A 17,677-nucleotide genomic window follows, 5' to 3' on the forward strand; every position below is an offset into this window, starting at 1 on the left:
TACTAAGCACTTTAGGTACTATTTCACTTTAATAAGGGACTGAGGGAATCTGGGAGTTGCGGGCCAGGGAAAGCAAACCTGATTTCAGCTGCCCACCACAGTACACCTGCAGCTGGGGTGGGCACTTACTGTCCAGGTGACTTTTAGCCAAGCACTTTAATGCAGAACTTGCAGTCAGATGCAGTCTGAATTTCTTACTGGGGGGCAATTATTACTCACGTTATAATATTAAAAAAATCCCCAAAGGACCTGTATGTGATTATTGCAACATTTAAAGTGCCAAAAAAAAAAAAAAAAAAAAGACAAAAAGAAGACTGTTGTCCCCATGACCCAACCACTGGTGCTGGTTTCTGTACAGTTTGGGGAAACTGTGGCTTTGTGTTGTTGCTCGCCTGTGCCTTGTATTTCCTTCAACCGTGGTGTTTGGGGCATAGATATTGTACAAAATACAAAGCTGCCGAAGGGACAAGGCTGTGTGCTGTGCAGTGAGCCAAGGTACAATGAAATGTACTGAGGAGATCGTTACAAACAAGCTTGTACTTTGCGTCATTGCCAGGAGCTCTGGGATGGCCAGAGGAGGTCAGCGCAGGGATCCAGGGTAAGCAATCAGCCTAAAAACTTCATTAGGAACAGGCACTGCTGCAGTGCAAGCAGAAAAACAGACCAAGAGCTTGTTTCTGCAGTAAGCAAAGTAAATACCTTTCAAGTAGAATATTTTTTTTTTCCTTCCTTAGTTTAGGGCAAGCTGCTGTCAGAATCGTGCCCCAAGACGGCATTATGGATGTTCCTGGGAAAGGCTGCAGGGGCCCTGCCTCAGTTTCTCCAACTGCAAAAGCAATGCTGTGCTTGGAGGTCGGGTACTGCCCAAACACTCGCCTTAGTCGTTGGAAAGATAAGTAAACTGAGCAACAAAGCAGAGCCCTGTGCAAAATTATTCCCCCCCATTGGCCATACTATAGTCAGCAGCTTCTCAGTGACACGACCAATGCACTGTCAGTCATGTTCCAAGCAGAATGAACATTTCTGGATAAAAAAATGAGTCACAGACTGGCTTTTGGTTTTGTTTTCTTTCTTTCATCTTCCTGTAAAGGGCCTGTCTCTGGCCAGAGGGTTGTTTGCTTGTTTGTTTTCTGGGAATTAGCAGAACCCAGCGCATCCTAAGCAAGAAACTACCGGCAAGCCCCTTCCTCGCTGAGGCAAAGCAGGGCCGATGAGGCTGCCACAGGCACAGCTCCGTGGCCTGGCTCCAGCCCCGGCAGCAGCAGAGGCCCAGGCAAGAGCTCTGGGGGACTGCGGGGACACCACCATGCCTGGGGGGCTGCAGCTGCCGACCTGGGGCTGGATGGGTTGGTGGAAGAAAGAGCCCTTGGATAACCACACGCTAACCCTGTGAACCCAGCAAACTTGTGGTATCTGCGCCTGCCTGTGGCACTGAGTTCCCAAGCTCAGAAAGAAAAATCAATGCTTGTTTAATGTGACCAAAGTCACTGCAGTACAAGGCACAGGGGTGTGACAGAAGTGATGGTTCTTGCGCCTTTGAAGAATTCATAACAGAAAACCTAAAAATAAGTAGTAGGAGGTGTTTTACAGCCTAAGAAAGGACCTGCATCTCTTTTATGATGGATGCTTTTAAAACAGCTTTTAACAGTAGTTTTTCAAAGCTTATTAATGCCAAAAATACACATATAATCACCAGACCCTCACACTTCTGTTTATATCTCTTAAATATTCCTCCTCTCCGGGCCTTACCTGGTTTCCCATACTGGATACACAGCTCTCCGGTAGGATATAATCGTGTTATGAACAGCCCTTGTTCCTTACAGAGCCTTTAGAAGGAGACTGCACAACAAAAGGTCAGGCACCTGGGTCTCTCTTTCCCAGCGGAGTTCAGGGGGCAGCGTGCTTGGCCTGAGGGCCAGCAAGTGCCTCCAGCAACACCTTGGGGCAGCTAAGGGGATTCGAGGACTGTGCCAGCTCCTTCTGGAAGGTCTCGCATCCAGTAATCAATAGAAAGAAGATAAAGGGGAGGGCAGTTGAGTACAGAGTCTGAATAAAAGAAGAAAATTCCCTTACAACTGCAAATGAAAATAGATGGGGAAAAATCTGCACTAGCAAAACAAAGCATCTAACCCGAAATTTAAAGCTAGGCTGTACAAAGGCTTCAAATTAGTACAATAAATCTGACCAGAATTTAAGCCATTGGCAGTAACTGTTCAGTGCTTACACAGAGTTTAAGGGAAACTGCTCAGTTCATTCAGTGGTTAATTTGTCACTCACCAACCATTCTGTACATTTGTCTCGGGCCTCACACCAGTGATATAACCATGGAGAAGATTAATTAGCTTTGGGCTTTTGTTGTGTTTTCTTAAAAAGAGGCTTTTTCTGTTTTAACGCAGAAATAGCATTTTATTGATTCTATATGATCCTGAAAAAATCAAAGAATTACAAAGGTTATGTACAAGTATTTCTGGAAGTAAAAATCTGGGATCTGTTGCCAAGGTTTAGTATCTGTGTTTGCTGTCTTAACCACTGATACAATAAATATGACTGTATAAAATCTTCTGTGTAGGACTGTCCATCTTCTGTGTTGAATTGCCTTCATTTTACTTTACGGATGGAAACAATCAAGGTTTAGGTAACTCAGCAGCGGGAAGGCAACCTTCACTCCAGTTCCACCAGCAGATCTCCTTCTCCAACAGTATCACCAGCTTTGCAGTGCACAGCTTTCACCTACAGCAGAAAAACAGAAATAATTTCAGATCTTCCTCAGTGTTCTGGTTGGCATTGCATATATGCAGTATGACATCTGCGTGCACAGTACATGCAGAGGATAAATGGCCACTGTATAACATTACAACCACCACAGGGATCACAGACACGGTGATGCTGGGAGGGCCTCGAGATGTTGCCAGCCCAACCTCCAAGGTTCAGAGCCCAGCTGAGCTCTGTGCGTCTCTGAGGATGGAGACTCCACCACCTCTGGGCAGGCTGCCACAGTGCTTGGCCAAATCCAGCTCCAGCAAGGTATCCAGGCACCTACCACTTGCTGGTTTTCGTGCGAGTTGGGTGCTTGAAGTTTTGAACATCAGATCATTAAAAAGATATATTAAAAAATAAAAAGCACCTATTTGCACTGCTGTTAATTTCCTATGGAAATTCTAAGTATTTTAGAGGATAACCCAAGTATTAAACATTCATTCATGCTTGGACATTACAATGAAATACGCCAGTAATTCTTGGATTACAGATCTGAAGTATTACTGATTTCTGGGATTGCAGCCATGAAGCTGGGTTTCCCTTAATCCCCAGAATGCCGAGATAAATCAGTTCAAATCTGAGTTTAAATCCTTCCAAGTAACTGAGCTTGGCAAAGGGCTACAGTTGTCAAATAAATGCAGTTACATTTGTAGATGAACCCTACACTCAGGTGCAGATTCCTGAATCTTAAAAGACATAAATCTTAGACTGTAAGTATATGCATTTATATATAGTGTATAAGCTATAGTCCCTCATTTTCTCTATAAAATGCTGAAATGTGTTTAAATTCCCTTTTGCCACATGGAGCTCCAGACATTATTTGAAGCTCTGTATTAGAATTTGTTTGCAGTGTTAATCAGAGCTCCCACTGATGTGCCCAAACTGTTGGACAAAGCTTTCTTCAGCAGTTAGTTCAGCCCAGTCACCCAAACATCAACTTAGGCTCGTAAGGGAACTCTGCAGCACACCCTAACTATCAGGCTACTACAGCTGCACTGCTGTCCACGGCTGCATTTGACAGTCTGTGCCACATGAGCTGTAGGTGTATCTCTGGATCTGTGGCACACACATATCCACGGCATTGCCCAAGGAATGAAGCTGAATACTGTTGACAGGCAAAAACACCGCAAGATGTACAAGAAAGGGCTTTATTTCTAAACCAATGCCTACACAGCCTACCCGATCCCTGAGACTCCATCTTTTGGGAGATGAAAGCAGCGTGAAAAATATTCTACTTCTTTCTGTTCTTTTTATACAAAGCCAAGGTTCAGCAAACGCTGTGGCTCAGCAGTGTTTCAAGCTCCGTGGTTATTTCTGCAATGTGCTGGCAGCCAGCACGGCCAGCTCCTCAGCCCGACCCACGTACAGCTGTCCCGTACGAGGGAGGAGGCTCTCGGCTCCCTCTCCAGCTTTCACTCGCTGCCGACCACCTGCAACTGGGGTAAATTCAAAGCAGATAAAAACAAGCCACTTTTCTCACAATTGCAAACAGGAAGAGGGTAGGGGGGGCTGAGGCAGAAAAGGAATTCAGGCGGGAATGAAAATGGACATCTTCCAGCTGAAGACAAAGGAACTGAGTTTCAAAACACAGTTTTAAGGCATCAAAACGTGGACTAGCAGCCAACAGCAACCAGCTCATTCCTGCGGTGGAGTCAAGTTATTCCAGCACTCAGCCGTGGCTTCGCACTGCAGAATGGTGCAAAAACTTCTGTTCATCAGGTTCATTTTTACACAACCCCAAAGTACTTTGCTTTCTGAAAGTCTTAATATTGTAAAGAATCAAAAAATCTGCTTATTATTAAAATGGAAACATTAAGGGGATGTTGTAAGGTACGCATCAGGCCCACTGAGTGGTCCCTGCACCATTCAAATCCCACTTTGAAGGATTAATAAACCAAATGTGTTTTTATGTGGCATCTGTGCAGATTGGTGGGAGGTATTTATTATTTGGAGAAGTGCAGGCAGGATTTTAAGGAATAGGCCCACAGGTTGCAGCACAACTTGGTGGGGAAGGAAAAGTTAGAGTAAAAAAAAAAAGGGGGGGGGGTGGCGATGGCACTTTAATTACAAATACTCACTGGTCAAAAAGAGTGGATGCAAAAAGCAGCAATAAGGGGTTAAGCAAAAGAAGCAAAGACAGAAAATAAATGCTATAAAAATATTAATCAAGTGAGAAAATAAATTATATAGGAATTAATGCATGAAAGAAAATAATAAAACGCCAATGTCAGAGCAACAGGAGAAGGGACATTCTCACTCTCCCTGCATTTTTTTCCCTCAAGACCCAATTTTGCGTTAGATGTACTGGAAGAGGCAAGACCTGGGTCCAAGCCTTGGTGACAATTTCAGCGCTGTGCCAAATAATCCTTTCTTGTAAACACACAAACAGTCCTTGGCATAGACACCCATCTTCAGATCTCAGCAAATCTTGCCAATGCCTAACCCAGTCTCTGCCCTGCAGAGTCAGGCTCCTTGCTGCCTCCCTCTGGACTAACGAATCTTGCAATTTATTTTTATTATTATTTTCTTTAGCACAGGGTTCTGTCCCAGCCAGAGCTGGGCTAGGACCTGCTAGGAAATATGAGATTAGGAGAAAAAAAAATCCAGATCTCCTCAAAAGAGACTCTGCTCTCCCTTTGAAAAGGATGAACTGGGGGCCTGTGTCTAGGTGATGGCTGCAGGCTGTGCATTATGATCTGGCACAGGAATGCTCTGAGGCCCTGACCCGGGGGCTGACAGTCCCCAAAACAGATGGGGTTTCTTCTTGTCATATAAGCTTAACCAGTTCCCCGCTCAGAGGGCTGGTTTTGGTACATCCTGCGCTGCAGGAGGACAGTCCCAGCTCAGGGGCTGCTATGCTGATCCCTCGCCCCCAAAAGAAGTAAGATACCAAAATGCACAGTCTGAATGCATTTGCAGATCTAGGCTTCATGTTAAATATGAAGCCTGAGCACAGACAATAATAAAAAAATCGCCTCTTTCTTCTTTCTGCAAGAATCTTTTCTATGCCTTGTTCTGAGTGGTTTTGTAATGTCAAATTGTTTGCCATTAATGAATTAACTGGCAGAGAGATCTCTCTTCTTCAGTTGATCTTTGGAAGTAGGGAATTTGGAAAAAAAAATGGTTTGCAACGTCTTTCAATTCAACTTGGCATTGTAACATCATAGAAAACAAATCATTTAGGAGAAAAAGAGTTATGTGAATTTCTGAAGCCAGTAAAACTATTTCCTGCTGTGCTATCTACAGCTCGGAACTACTTAACAGCATTCACAGCAGATGTAAATGTTAAAAATTAAAGACACCTCACTTCGAAAGACTTACAACAATCAGACTTAATTCCTTAACAACCAGAATCCTCCTTTCTTCCTTTTTAAATTCTATCCTATTTGACAAGTTGCATATGGTTTTAAGTGACCCAAGGTAGCTTACCTTGCCTGTTTTAGCAGCAATCATACTGTTCTGCATTTTCATTGCTTCAATTACACAAATCTCTTGACCTTCTGAAACCTGGTAAAATTAAAGCAGTACAAAATGAGGAGAGAGGATTTAAAATGCTCTAAGTGTGTATGATTCTTCTGGAAAATAAAGGGATTATTGCATTAAATGCTAAAAAGACTTTCATGGCACAAGTCAAGTCAGCCAGCTACGTACAGTCACGACACGAACCACAGTTGCCTTTGACAAACTGGAAACAAAACAGGGAAAAAGGGATCACCCGCTTAAGAACATCACCCTAAACAAACCTGAAAGGCTCCTCTCCCACCCCATCTACTCAGCTCCGACTTTTACAGTTCACATTTCACATCCACCACGGCTCGACATCAATTAAATCCAGACCGAGATTTAATTTGCGCAGCTTTGGCTGCGGAGCCTTTGCTTTGCTTCCCTGGCGCAGATCCCACGGACGCTAAGCCTGATTCAGAAGCCAAAGTTTCTTGGCACCGGTCCTGGGGAGCACGGGTGGGATGCTCCAAAAACACCCAGCAGGCTGATGCCGAGCAGCAAGCTGCACCTTTGCTCTCCTCGGTGCCCGGGTGGCAGCCGAGCGAAGGGAGCGGGCCTGTGAGGAAACACCCAACCTCGTCCACAGGGGAGGGAGCAGGGAGGCAAAATGATCATTTTCCTCACAGCAAGTGATAGATCTGAAAGGGAAACACTCAAGTTTCCTCTTTCTGCCCTCTGCTAAGGCACGTGCAAGCTCAAGGTGAGGTGTTGCACGCTCCCCCTGGCCTCCACATGGGTGCTCACTCCTAGGCCTTTCACCCCGCAGCGCTGGAAACCAGCCCCTCAGGGCTTCATGATGGCCCAGGGGCCTGCCTACAGATGAGGGAAAAGCACATATTCAGCATTTATCCCTCAGGTAACCTGGTGATTGCCCAGACGTGTCACAAAAATGTGTCACTTGGCACTTGGTATTTAGGCCTGGTACAGATGCGCTTCTCTGAGGTGGCTTCTCTGAGTGCCCACGGCAAGTCTTTCCCTGAGGCTCTTCTGTGGACATGGAAATCTGCCTTTCCCTCGTTATGTAGGCAAAAATGGGAAACTTTCACTCTAATGTCAACATTTCACTGAAGAGGGTCACTTGAGACCTGTGGAGATCTGGTCTTTGCATTGCCATACGCGCCGTACCGACTGACTGAAGGAAGCGTGCCTGAGAAGAAATGCCAAGCCACATCCACAGGGGAGGGACCACAGAGACAAAACCAGAGTTTTCACCACAGAACGTATTTGTGTGTATATATATATGTTCTTATAGATAAATATGTATATAAATATACGTAAAACACATAATATATATTTAAGGACAAGTGTGTCCCACTTCAGGGGAATATACTAACAAATAGGTGTTAAGTCAGAGATCAAATGCACACTGCACAAAGTACATTCTAAAAAATTAAATAAAATTATTTTTCTAAAGCTTGTTCCAGCCCTACTCTCAACTAATGTTAGCCATACATTTTAAGCAGAGACTTAATTGGTCTGATTTTTTTTAAAAATGGTCTAATTTCAAAAAAGTGCTGATATCTGTCTATGGATTCTGAACAAGGCAGAATGACAGAAAATATATTTAAAATGGTTACAACTAGCTCTCCAATAGCATTATAATGGGCATTTTGGAGTCAACAATGAACTTGTTTGCTCTGGGAACACTGCGCAATGACCGGATACAGAAGAATAACCAGAAGAATAACACCCAACTTCAACCGCAGCAACGCCATCCTGAGCTTCAGGTGAGCATTTAAGTCATTAGCAGTGTCAAATTCGGTGAATAGTGTCAAAGACTTGCACTTTGTCCCTAGTTATTTCCCTGCCTTTTGTCTCTCTTCTTCCACACCTACTGCCCTGTCTGGGGCCTTTCTCCAGCAGCTCCTTCTTTCCTTCCTGCTTTTCCTCTTCCTCTTCCTATCTCACTCCTCAGCTTTTCTTCCATCTGCTCTGAGCTTTGCAGACATTTCTAAGGTTAAGAGGAAGCTATGAATGTCCACTTTAAAAAAAATAAATAAAAGTGCACAAATCCCTTAACAATTGTCTAAACAAAGTCATGGAAATATATTTACTGGAAAAGAACAGAGTTGTCTCTGTAGATCTTCAGTATAGCAGTAAAATACTTGTAACCATTATGGAGGTGTCCATAAATTTGAATTCCTCAGTTTCCCACCTTTCCCAAAAATAAAATGTTTGCATGTTTCATATGTAACTGTAGGGTCGATGGCAAAGGAATCAATAGGAAATAATCCACCCAACCAACAAAATATAAAGGCCAAGTAACAAGTTAACATCCTGCGGTCTTACTAATTTGGAAGGAAGGAGACACTTGCAGTACGTACCACGTGTTAAAATGCTGTGTCAGTACTTCTGATGATGTGCAATTTGTTCAAAATTACCTTGGTGAAAGTGTCACTTAAGCACAGAAGTTTAATTACTGTTCTTATGTTAAACCTTTACAGCCCCACTCATTGTGTTGCAAAGCAACAAATCCTAAAATTAGGCACTTGTATCTGTCTCTTCTCTTTCAGTCTTTTGGGCATTGTCCAATTTCTTTCATGACATAATTGCACATATCCTTTTGCCTGTTATTTAGCCTGCAAATGAAAACCACAGTGATGTGTACAATTTCTTGTTTTCCAACTTATCCAAGGATTTGTCTGGACTGGTTTTTATGCTGTATTGTCTTTGTATGACTTCTTTCTTTCAGTGGATGGCAAACCAGCGTAAACCACCATCTTTATACTTCAATTTATAGAGGTCTCAGTGATGACCCAAATCTGTCAAAATTGGCAAACAGAAAATAAACAAAGAATGTGATTGACTGGAGCCAGGTAAAATAGATAGGCTCTTCTTCTTAACAAAAAAAATAAAAACTCCACTATATGGCTCTCAGTTTTGCCACAGACAAATCTACCTTCACATTGCTCGCAACATCAAAATAAGGGAGCGATTAGCTGTTAGACCTGCACTCTGTACTTTAATAGTTTATTTCTGCACAGCTCTGTTCAAAGTATCTGCTCGGTTTTTGTTCTCCACAGAGTGAAAAGGAGAAAAAACAAAAAAAAAAAAGGAAAATAAAATCATTGAAGAGGAGGGGACCTAACATCTTGATGTCGCTGACAACTCAGACGTGAATTTGGCAACAGTCAATAGCACTGTCTGAATAACCCAGGGACTTAAAGAGTCCAGGAGGAACTTAAAGGCAGGAGGAACTTAGCGAGTGACCACGCTTACAGTCAGGCCTCTCTAAAATGCAGAGAGGAAAAAAAAAAAAAGGCAGCACATCTGAGAGCAGTGCTGGCGAGGGATCTCTGTGAACACAGCCCACGTTTCTCAGACTCGTGTGCGTCGCCTGATGAAGACTTAATGATTGTGACAGGACGTCTTCGGTGCTAGGCCTGCAGAATGGTCACAAGCCCCACAAGTCTTTCTGATAAACCCAATCGGCGCTGATGCACTTCCCCGCTCCCCGTCTAATTGGTGTAAAGTTTGCGGGTCCGAGTCCCCCTATCTTTTATCCAGCTTGCTGCGTCCTCTCCTTTGACACGGGGTCAGGGTTCACATTCGCATCCGATTATCAAAGTGGCACTCATTAACCGGCAGCCTGCCTCGCACCAAAACGAGTTCGCTGGAAGGGGAGCTCGGCCCATTTACTCAGCAGATTTTAGCATTTTAAGGAGGCCTGAGTGTCACACAGTGTTGCGACGTTTTGAGGAGTTTCAGACATCTCCAGCTGATGATTAATTGTGAGTGATGGGAAATAAAATCCAGTAAAGCCAGCTGCTTGCCATGGTCGGCAAAATTACTATAATGGATATAGGCTGCCAATTTTCCAGTTTTACTGGCAAGTCTTCCAAGTGTAATTAAGGGAAGTTATAAATGATATGGAAATCTATCAAGTCCCATTTATTTTCAGAGGACTCTTTCCCCTGAGACTTTTATCTTCAAGCTTATAGTTTGCTTTGTTGTGCTAATGATTTAAACCACTTCTTATTTCTGATTAAAGCCCCCAATATCCTTCGTAAGAAGTTAGATCCACTTTATTCACAGGGATTTAAAGAAACAGAAACCTTTTTAAAGTTGGGTTTGTTAACTGCGCCCAGCCCTTGCTTCCTCTGAGGAGGCACAGCCGAGTGTCCTCCATCTTAGGCACCTCGCTGCCATCTGGGTTTCTGGTTTGGGACAGATCCTGACGACTTGCAAAGATCCATCGGGGGGAGGGAAGGAGGGAGAAGAGGGAATTAAAAAACAGAACAAAAAATCTGCCGTCAACAAAAGCCCAACTTCCCCCCAAATCCTAAAGCCTCCAAAAACAAAGATCGTCGGCGCTGCCTTAGACACCAGACATTTAGCACAGGGTGGTGTTGCTCACTAATGTTGTTTGATTTGGAATAAAAGCATGAAAATGATGTGCAAAGGCCTAAAATTGGAGATGTAAAGGATGACTGCACAGTATTCCATTTCTCAATTTCATCCTTCAGAGCCACAAAATGGGGGTGATACAGTTACTGGATGAGATTTACAGTAACAGCTGTGGTCTTCCCACACAAGGGAGGACCTTCTAATGGGCTAAGGTCTGTTTTGAACAGACGGGGAGTAGCAAAACAAGGTTCCCTATTAAGGGTGTGCGGTAATATTCCTGATAAAGAAAGCGAGTAGTGGGAGTCAGATTGCTTTAAGAGACCTAAATCTCCTTTCGCTGTTGAAAAAATAGAGCTATTTTAGAAAGTGCTAACTGCTAAATAAATGAAAGACGTGTAAATGTACGGGTTTGGTTTTTCGTTAATCTCCTCGCCGCAAACTGTAAAGAATGCATAGGAACCAGTGCCAGGGGCATATGGCTTTCTCCTGTGCTGAACATTCATACAAAAGACAGGTTCATCAGTCATTGGAGTATCTGGATAAAAAATTAGCTCCTGATGGATGGTATTTAGAGCTTACCTGCTGCTAGTACATTACCAGAGAAACACAGGTTTTGAAACCCACATGACATTAGAAACTGCAGACCATGAAATACCCCACGTGCGGGTGCACTCCTAATGTACGCCAGGTTATACAAAATAAGAAATAAGCTATTTAAACCCTCTGCCTAAAATTGGGCCCGCTGCAAGGAACCCTGGGTCAGCCCTACACAGGCCAATTAATGCACAGCATCTGCTGTATAGAAGCCGTGCATGAAGCACTTCCGAATGATTTCAGCAATTAAAAGAAAACTGTTTCCTGCCTGTTCTGACAGCAACTGTTTCAATGCAAGAGTGAGCACCAAATCATTGTGTGCAGCTGAAAAAATTAAGTCTTTTTTTTTTTTAGTCTTGTGAAAAGGGGGTGGGAGGGATGAAGATTTCTTATGGAATCGGATCGCTCTTTTGTTGTCCGACATTCTGTGTTTTTCTGCCAAATTAGACAGAAGGCTCCGAGGGTTTACGGGGCCCTCTACAGTATCACCTTCTGGTGCACTGTGGCTCCCTAAAAAGATGGATCAATATCAACCCTGCTGATTTGCCTACAAAAGTGGAAATCCCTCAATTACATTTTTAACTCCATTATATTTGGAACACAGGTGCTCCGGAAGCGTAACGTTTTAAAGCTCTCAGATGTGAAGGAAAAAAATAATAATAATTAAAAAAAAAAAGACAACAGCCCTCAGCAAAAAGGATCTTAGATTTGCTTAAAAGCAAAGTGAGAATTAGGTTTTATTGGTATCTCCTTTCACAGCTTTGGGGAGACACCAGAAAACAGCCCGTGCGATTTCCATTTTGCTGAGACTTGTGTCTCTGCAGAGTCTTCTGAGCAAGAAGGGACAATGTGAGACCATGCCCCATGAAAGCCAGCTGCCCTGTCTCACAGGCTTCTGCAAAATCATCACAAAACTCATTTATGTTTGTGCAAAACCACTGACCAGTAATTAAGCATGCATTCCCTTTCTAAAACCCTTATGAAAATACTCCGTATGTGTTTATTTGTTGTTTAAACTCGGTCCGTCCTGGTATCATTCCCCTTCCGGATTTTTTTCTCCCTGACTTGTTGGCATTCTGGCAGCAAGCATCGAACACGAAAACAAACTGAGAGGAATTTGATGAGCAGCAATTGAAATTCCTTAACATTGTCCATTGCCATGCAAAATAATTAGCGCAGGCTTTCCCTTCTTTCCAAATTACTTTGAAAAAGGAGCTACAGGGTTGAAAATACAATTAGTGGCAATTAATGCACGTGACAAATCATTATCAAACTTCTTTTTTTTTTTCTTTTTTTTTGCCACACTCCTTTAACGAATGAACCCGAAGATAGCACATCCCAAATTTTGCGACCTCTGATTAACCCAAGGTCAGCGATGTCCCCCTGGCAGCAACAAGCACTGGTCATTGCACTCCCACTTATCCCAAACACACTTCCCCAGCTGCTGCGGAGATCCCAGAGCACCAGGGGAAACGCTACAGAGGCAGAGAGCTTCTGTGGGTGATTCTTGTTCACGTTGGCCCAAGTCAAACCATAGTTTATATCACAGAAATCTTCACCGGTCAACTTTTTCAGCAATGGCTAGAAAGCTGCTTATCAACCGAAACAGCAAAGCAGACCAATAAATAAATAAATAAAAATCTGTAAATTTATTTTCAAAAGGGAGAAAAGGAAGAAACTCTGATTATTATTTTTTTTCCCCTAGGAAGAAACTCTAATAATATTGACTATTTGTACTTTTGCATAAGAATAGGATTTCATCCTTAATTATACTACACTCAACCACAAATCTTAGATTTCAAACAGAAATCTTACACTGCATAAAGATATAGAAGAAAAACCTATTTGTAAAATATAACAATCACATAAATGTTATAAGCAATTAATATAGTGTTTTGCAACCAAAACATAATTATAACTTGAAGTCTTTTTGAAAGTATTCAAATATTTCATCGTTCCTATATCTTGATGTTATAAGAATGATGAAATATTTGGATACTTTCATTCTTCGTATTTCAAAACTGTGAAAATGGCTCAACCTGTTTACCGATAGTTTTGGTGGGTTTTGTTTTGTTTCCTACAAAAATACACACACACAAAAAAAGTTATTTAACACACAGAATTATAAAAATTACCCAGGTTCCTGGACACACTTGGTCAGGTTCCCAAACTCCATTTAACAAAAAAATGCAGTTAATATTTGCAGTGGGATTGCTGAAGAACAGGAGGGATGAAAGGAAGCAAGGGAAAGAAAAAGGAAAAACACAGCAACAAAAGAAAAAAAAATGTTCACACATAACAGAAAATCATATTTCATTTTAAGAACACCTTGCTAAATTATTGACAGCATATTTATCAAATGTAAAACTGTTACTTAAATCAATTTCTACTGTTTTGCCTGGCTGTTATTTCTCTGTTAAAAAATCCAACCACTTTAATTACGGGTATAAGGTAAGAAAGAAGAATTTCATTTAGTTTTTGAGGTCTGAAGGACAAATATGACTTAAAAGAAGACACACCTGGCTGGCGGCAGCAGGCAACTTTACAACTTCACCTTCTCGTTCCCAAGAATGAACAATGCAGTGAGAAACAGAAATTAGGAAGCTGTTTTGTTTTATCTTGTTTTTCAGTCGTGAGCATTTCAACAGTAGAGGTCAAGTGAAACAGATCTTTTCCCATAGAAAGAAACTTTCCTAGGCTTGGGAAATGGAAAATTCTGGAGAAGGCTTTTTTTTTTTTTTTTTACTATTTTTCTAAAGAGAAACAAGAGAAATCGAACCGACTAACATGCAACTTAATTGGAAAAGGAGTTGAATGCAGCTTAAAACATCTTCCTTGGTTGCTTTTAAAATGTGAAATCACTGTCAGGAAATTACTGCGTTCAGTAAATTACACAGGTAAAAAAGAAGCCCTCGAGATACCTAATTTTGAAATTTCTGACTCAATCAGCATATCCATTCCTTAGCTGATATCTGGGCAGCAAGAAAGCATCCCATGCAGTACCAATAGCTATGGCTACACCAAAATCAATGTGAAATCATAAGACATTTTGATAGACAGACGTCTGTATAGAAAGTGGTTTGAGTAGAGAGAACTTCCAAAACATGGGGTAATTACTGACAGAAAGAAAGGAAATTTAGAAATTTCGGTCATAATAGTGAATTGCCCTCTTTTTTCGGCTGTAGCGCTGCAAAGATTAAATAATAATGGGACATTTATCTAGAGGTGATTTCATTTTATATATTTATTTAGAGGAAGAAAAAAAAAATCATTAAAGTGCTTCCAGCACCGGTGTTAGCTTATTGACCAACGCTTGGCTTAGTATTGCCACCTGTTCTGCCTAATTCAATTGCAAAAGGAGAACAACAAACGAAAACATGCAGCTAAAAGAAGAGCATCTTTGCATTTCTGACAGATCCAAAACTGAATAAGCAAATTGTCATCGTAGGTTAACATTTAGTAAAGAATGCGAGGCTTTCAGGACAGCTAAAATCTCTTCTTGTGGCTGCATTCAGTACAGGCTACCTGACCCAGAATCTGTTGTGGGAGCACTTCATGTGGCTTTCTTCAGCAGGGCTATGACAACATTGCTCTACCTGTTTGAACAGTAGGACCCTGGGCTTGCCCTGTTCCTGCAGTCTCAGTGCACAGAATCCTACAGGCACAAAAATTGAGGAGAAATACATGCGTCTGCCTGTTCCCTGCCCTCTAAGTGAAGGAGAGAATTTGTGCAGCTGTAGCAGTTTTTATGGTGTTTTTGTGGTAGTTGTGGTGAGACTCAAGCTGGGTGCAGTGCCATCTCCACACTCTGGCATGAAAATGTTGTTGAATATGCACGAAATACAGTGAGCAAGCGGGGCTGGCTTGCGGTGGCAGAAACAGCGAGTCCCTCGTCCAGACTCTCGAAGCACAGCTCTTTTCTCTTGCCCTTTGCACCATGGGGAACCAAAAGTGACTCTCCCAAACATAATTTCATCTCAGTGCATACTCATCTGTAACGATCTAGTTGAAAAATAAACTCCCAAACACCCCCTCATATGGATATTTCCTATCTAACACAACCGTGCTGTCACGAAGAATGTAAGCTAAATTTAAATCTTCTTTCCCTAAATAATATTAACCTTCTTTCTATTCAGCCAGATCTCAAATTGTTTTGTTGTTTGTGTTGCTTTATGCTTCTGAGTGGCTTCATTGTGTTTCCAGGAATAATTGAGTGACAACTAATTACAGTCTTCTGATCACATGAAGGAAAATAAAGAAAGTAGAAAGTAACTGAAAAGCTAAAAAATTGGCAGCGTCACAAGTTCTGCTTCTCTCTGAATGACAAAAAGCACTTCCCCACTGTGTTACTAAGATCTATAGATCATCTTACAGACAAAAGAAAATAAATTCCTTGCATATGCAATATCTTTTGGCAAAAACGAATTGAAAAGTGCTTATCAGACCAGCTGGAGAGAGGATGCTCACACAATCTTCTACCGGGCTTCGTCGGCCCCGAGTATTTTTCACCAACAGCAGCCAAAAGAGAACATTATACGTGAAGGAAAAAGGAGGTTGCATCGGGCGAGGAAAACTAACGGAGAGAGCAGCGTCGCCTTCTCTGGCTAAGGACGCACGGAGAGGCACTAACAAACACCATATGCTTTACCTGGCTGGGTGTGATGCCCTAGAGCTGAGCTGCAGGCACCGAGCAAGGGTTTGCACACGCAGCTCTTCAGACAAAGGCGATACATCCCTCACGAGTTGCTGCCTCCCCGTTGCAAAGTTTCCTTGAAGGAGGTAACCCAGCCTAGCTCCCCATGCTGCTGGCCGCTCTGGAATCACAGGGACTGAGCTGTAGCTCTGCTGCACGCACAGGGTAGGAGAAAACAGCCTCAGGTAGCTACAAACCAGGCAGCCTCCAACACCTGAGTGGGGAAAAAAGGACAACTACCTCATTCTCTGCTGATCTTCAGCTGTGCTGTTTTCCACACGGGCTGCAAAATCTGAACTGCCAAGCACCGCTGCGAACGCAGAGCTTGCCCTATAGAGCCGAAGCTGCTTAAGTTCCCATCTCTCCGTTAGATTAAAGAAATCAGACTTTTTTTTTTTTTTTTCCCCAAGCAGTGCAACAAAAGGAGCTGTATTTATCGGGGAGCTACAGTTCCCTGCCCATCACGCCTTGAACAGCTGTAGTGAGCGAGCTGGTTTCTGACGGGCAGCCAAGACGTGTAATCTGAATCACACCATCCCACTGCTTTTTCAGCGCAGATAGCTGATGCTACCCTCATCTCCCTCACTCGCTTCTGGTTTTTTAAACGTTTTGACACTAGTCCTGAAAAGGAAGGATTTAAGTTAAACCCTTTTCAATAACGCAAATGTGTTTTTGCAATTAAAGCCACACAATTAGCATTGACAAGCTCAGGTCAGCAGAACGCAGATTACGCCGTTCGAACGCTCTGCCACTCGATGCCTCCAGCAAAAAGCTGCACGAGAGGAAAACAGAAAGAAATCTCCACACATTATTTAACAACTTATGCTCTGATGCACTGCACCACTTGTGGATTTGTGGGGGGAGATTCATTTATTTATTTACTTTTAATCCCTTTGGCTCTGGCCTCCTTCTCCACTGGTTCTGTTCCTTCATGACAACAAGAAATATTCTTCAAGGCACACACAAGAAAGCTGTAACACACAGCAGAATTAACTTCTCAAAAATATATTTAAAAATATTAAAAAGATTAAGAATCCTTCCCTTCGTTCTTCACAGGAAAAAGTATTTGCTTAAGGTCTCCTTCAGTCAGTCACTCTCACTGCCTGTACAGAAATCACACATTTCTCACTCCATGCAATGCCTTAGTGACTACTTTTAATTGAATACTGCTGTTTTTAAAGGTATAAACTGTGTGTGTGTGTGTGTATATATCACAAAACCAGAAATCTAAATGTGATCTAAAGGAATTTATCTCTTGCTAATATTTACTTAGCTGTACTTAGTAATGTTTTCTCAGAAATCTCTTTATTTTGTTAACATGAACATATACACCTACAAATTTAAGTATTAACAGATTGACTCCTTTATCTTTGTGAATAGACAGAAATATCCAGATATTCTAAAAACAACAGTGGCATCACAGAAAAATGTTAACAAATCACTTTATCAGCACAACTGATGACTGTCACATAATAAATGTAGTGCTAATTTTGGACTTGAGATCTTTATCCCATTCTTATATCATCTATCAAGAAAATCTAGAAATCTAGATTTCGTTGCCATAAATTGTGATGCTGCCATAGATTATGAACTCTGTGACTAAATCTTGTTTCTAAGTGCCACATGCACATTTATTACATCATTTAATCAGCAACAGTACCGAGTGCTTTAAAATTAATCTGCACAACCTGAGAGATCCACTTAAGGGCCCTGACATTAGAAATAACGTTTGATTACAATGTGGTAGAGTTTCATAAAAAGCTGATTTCAAGGAAGTATTTA

General features: G+C 42.1%; 1 protein-coding gene across 1 annotated transcript in view; it reads right to left on the reverse strand.

Moving 5' to 3' along the window:
- Nucleotides 1-2,377: 2,377 nt before the first annotated feature.
- PCCA (propionyl-CoA carboxylase subunit alpha) overlaps nucleotides 2,378-17,677 on the reverse strand; it is a 279,424-nt gene continuing 264,124 nt past the window's right edge. Inside the window, exons 23-24 of the mRNA XM_027443682.3 lie at nucleotides 6,187-6,264; nucleotides 2,378-2,730 (exon numbers count right to left, since the gene is read on the reverse strand). Of these exons, the coding sequence (XP_027299483.1) occupies nucleotides 2,662-2,730; nucleotides 6,187-6,264 (147 nt within the window). The 3' untranslated portion in view covers nucleotides 2,378-2,661. The remainder of the gene's footprint in view (nucleotides 2,731-6,186; nucleotides 6,265-17,677) is intronic.

This window comes from Anas platyrhynchos, chromosome 1, assembly GCF_047663525.1.
Source record: "Anas platyrhynchos isolate ZD024472 breed Pekin duck chromosome 1, IASCAAS_PekinDuck_T2T, whole genome shotgun sequence".
Taxonomy (NCBI): Eukaryota; Metazoa; Chordata; class Aves; order Anseriformes; family Anatidae; genus Anas; species Anas platyrhynchos.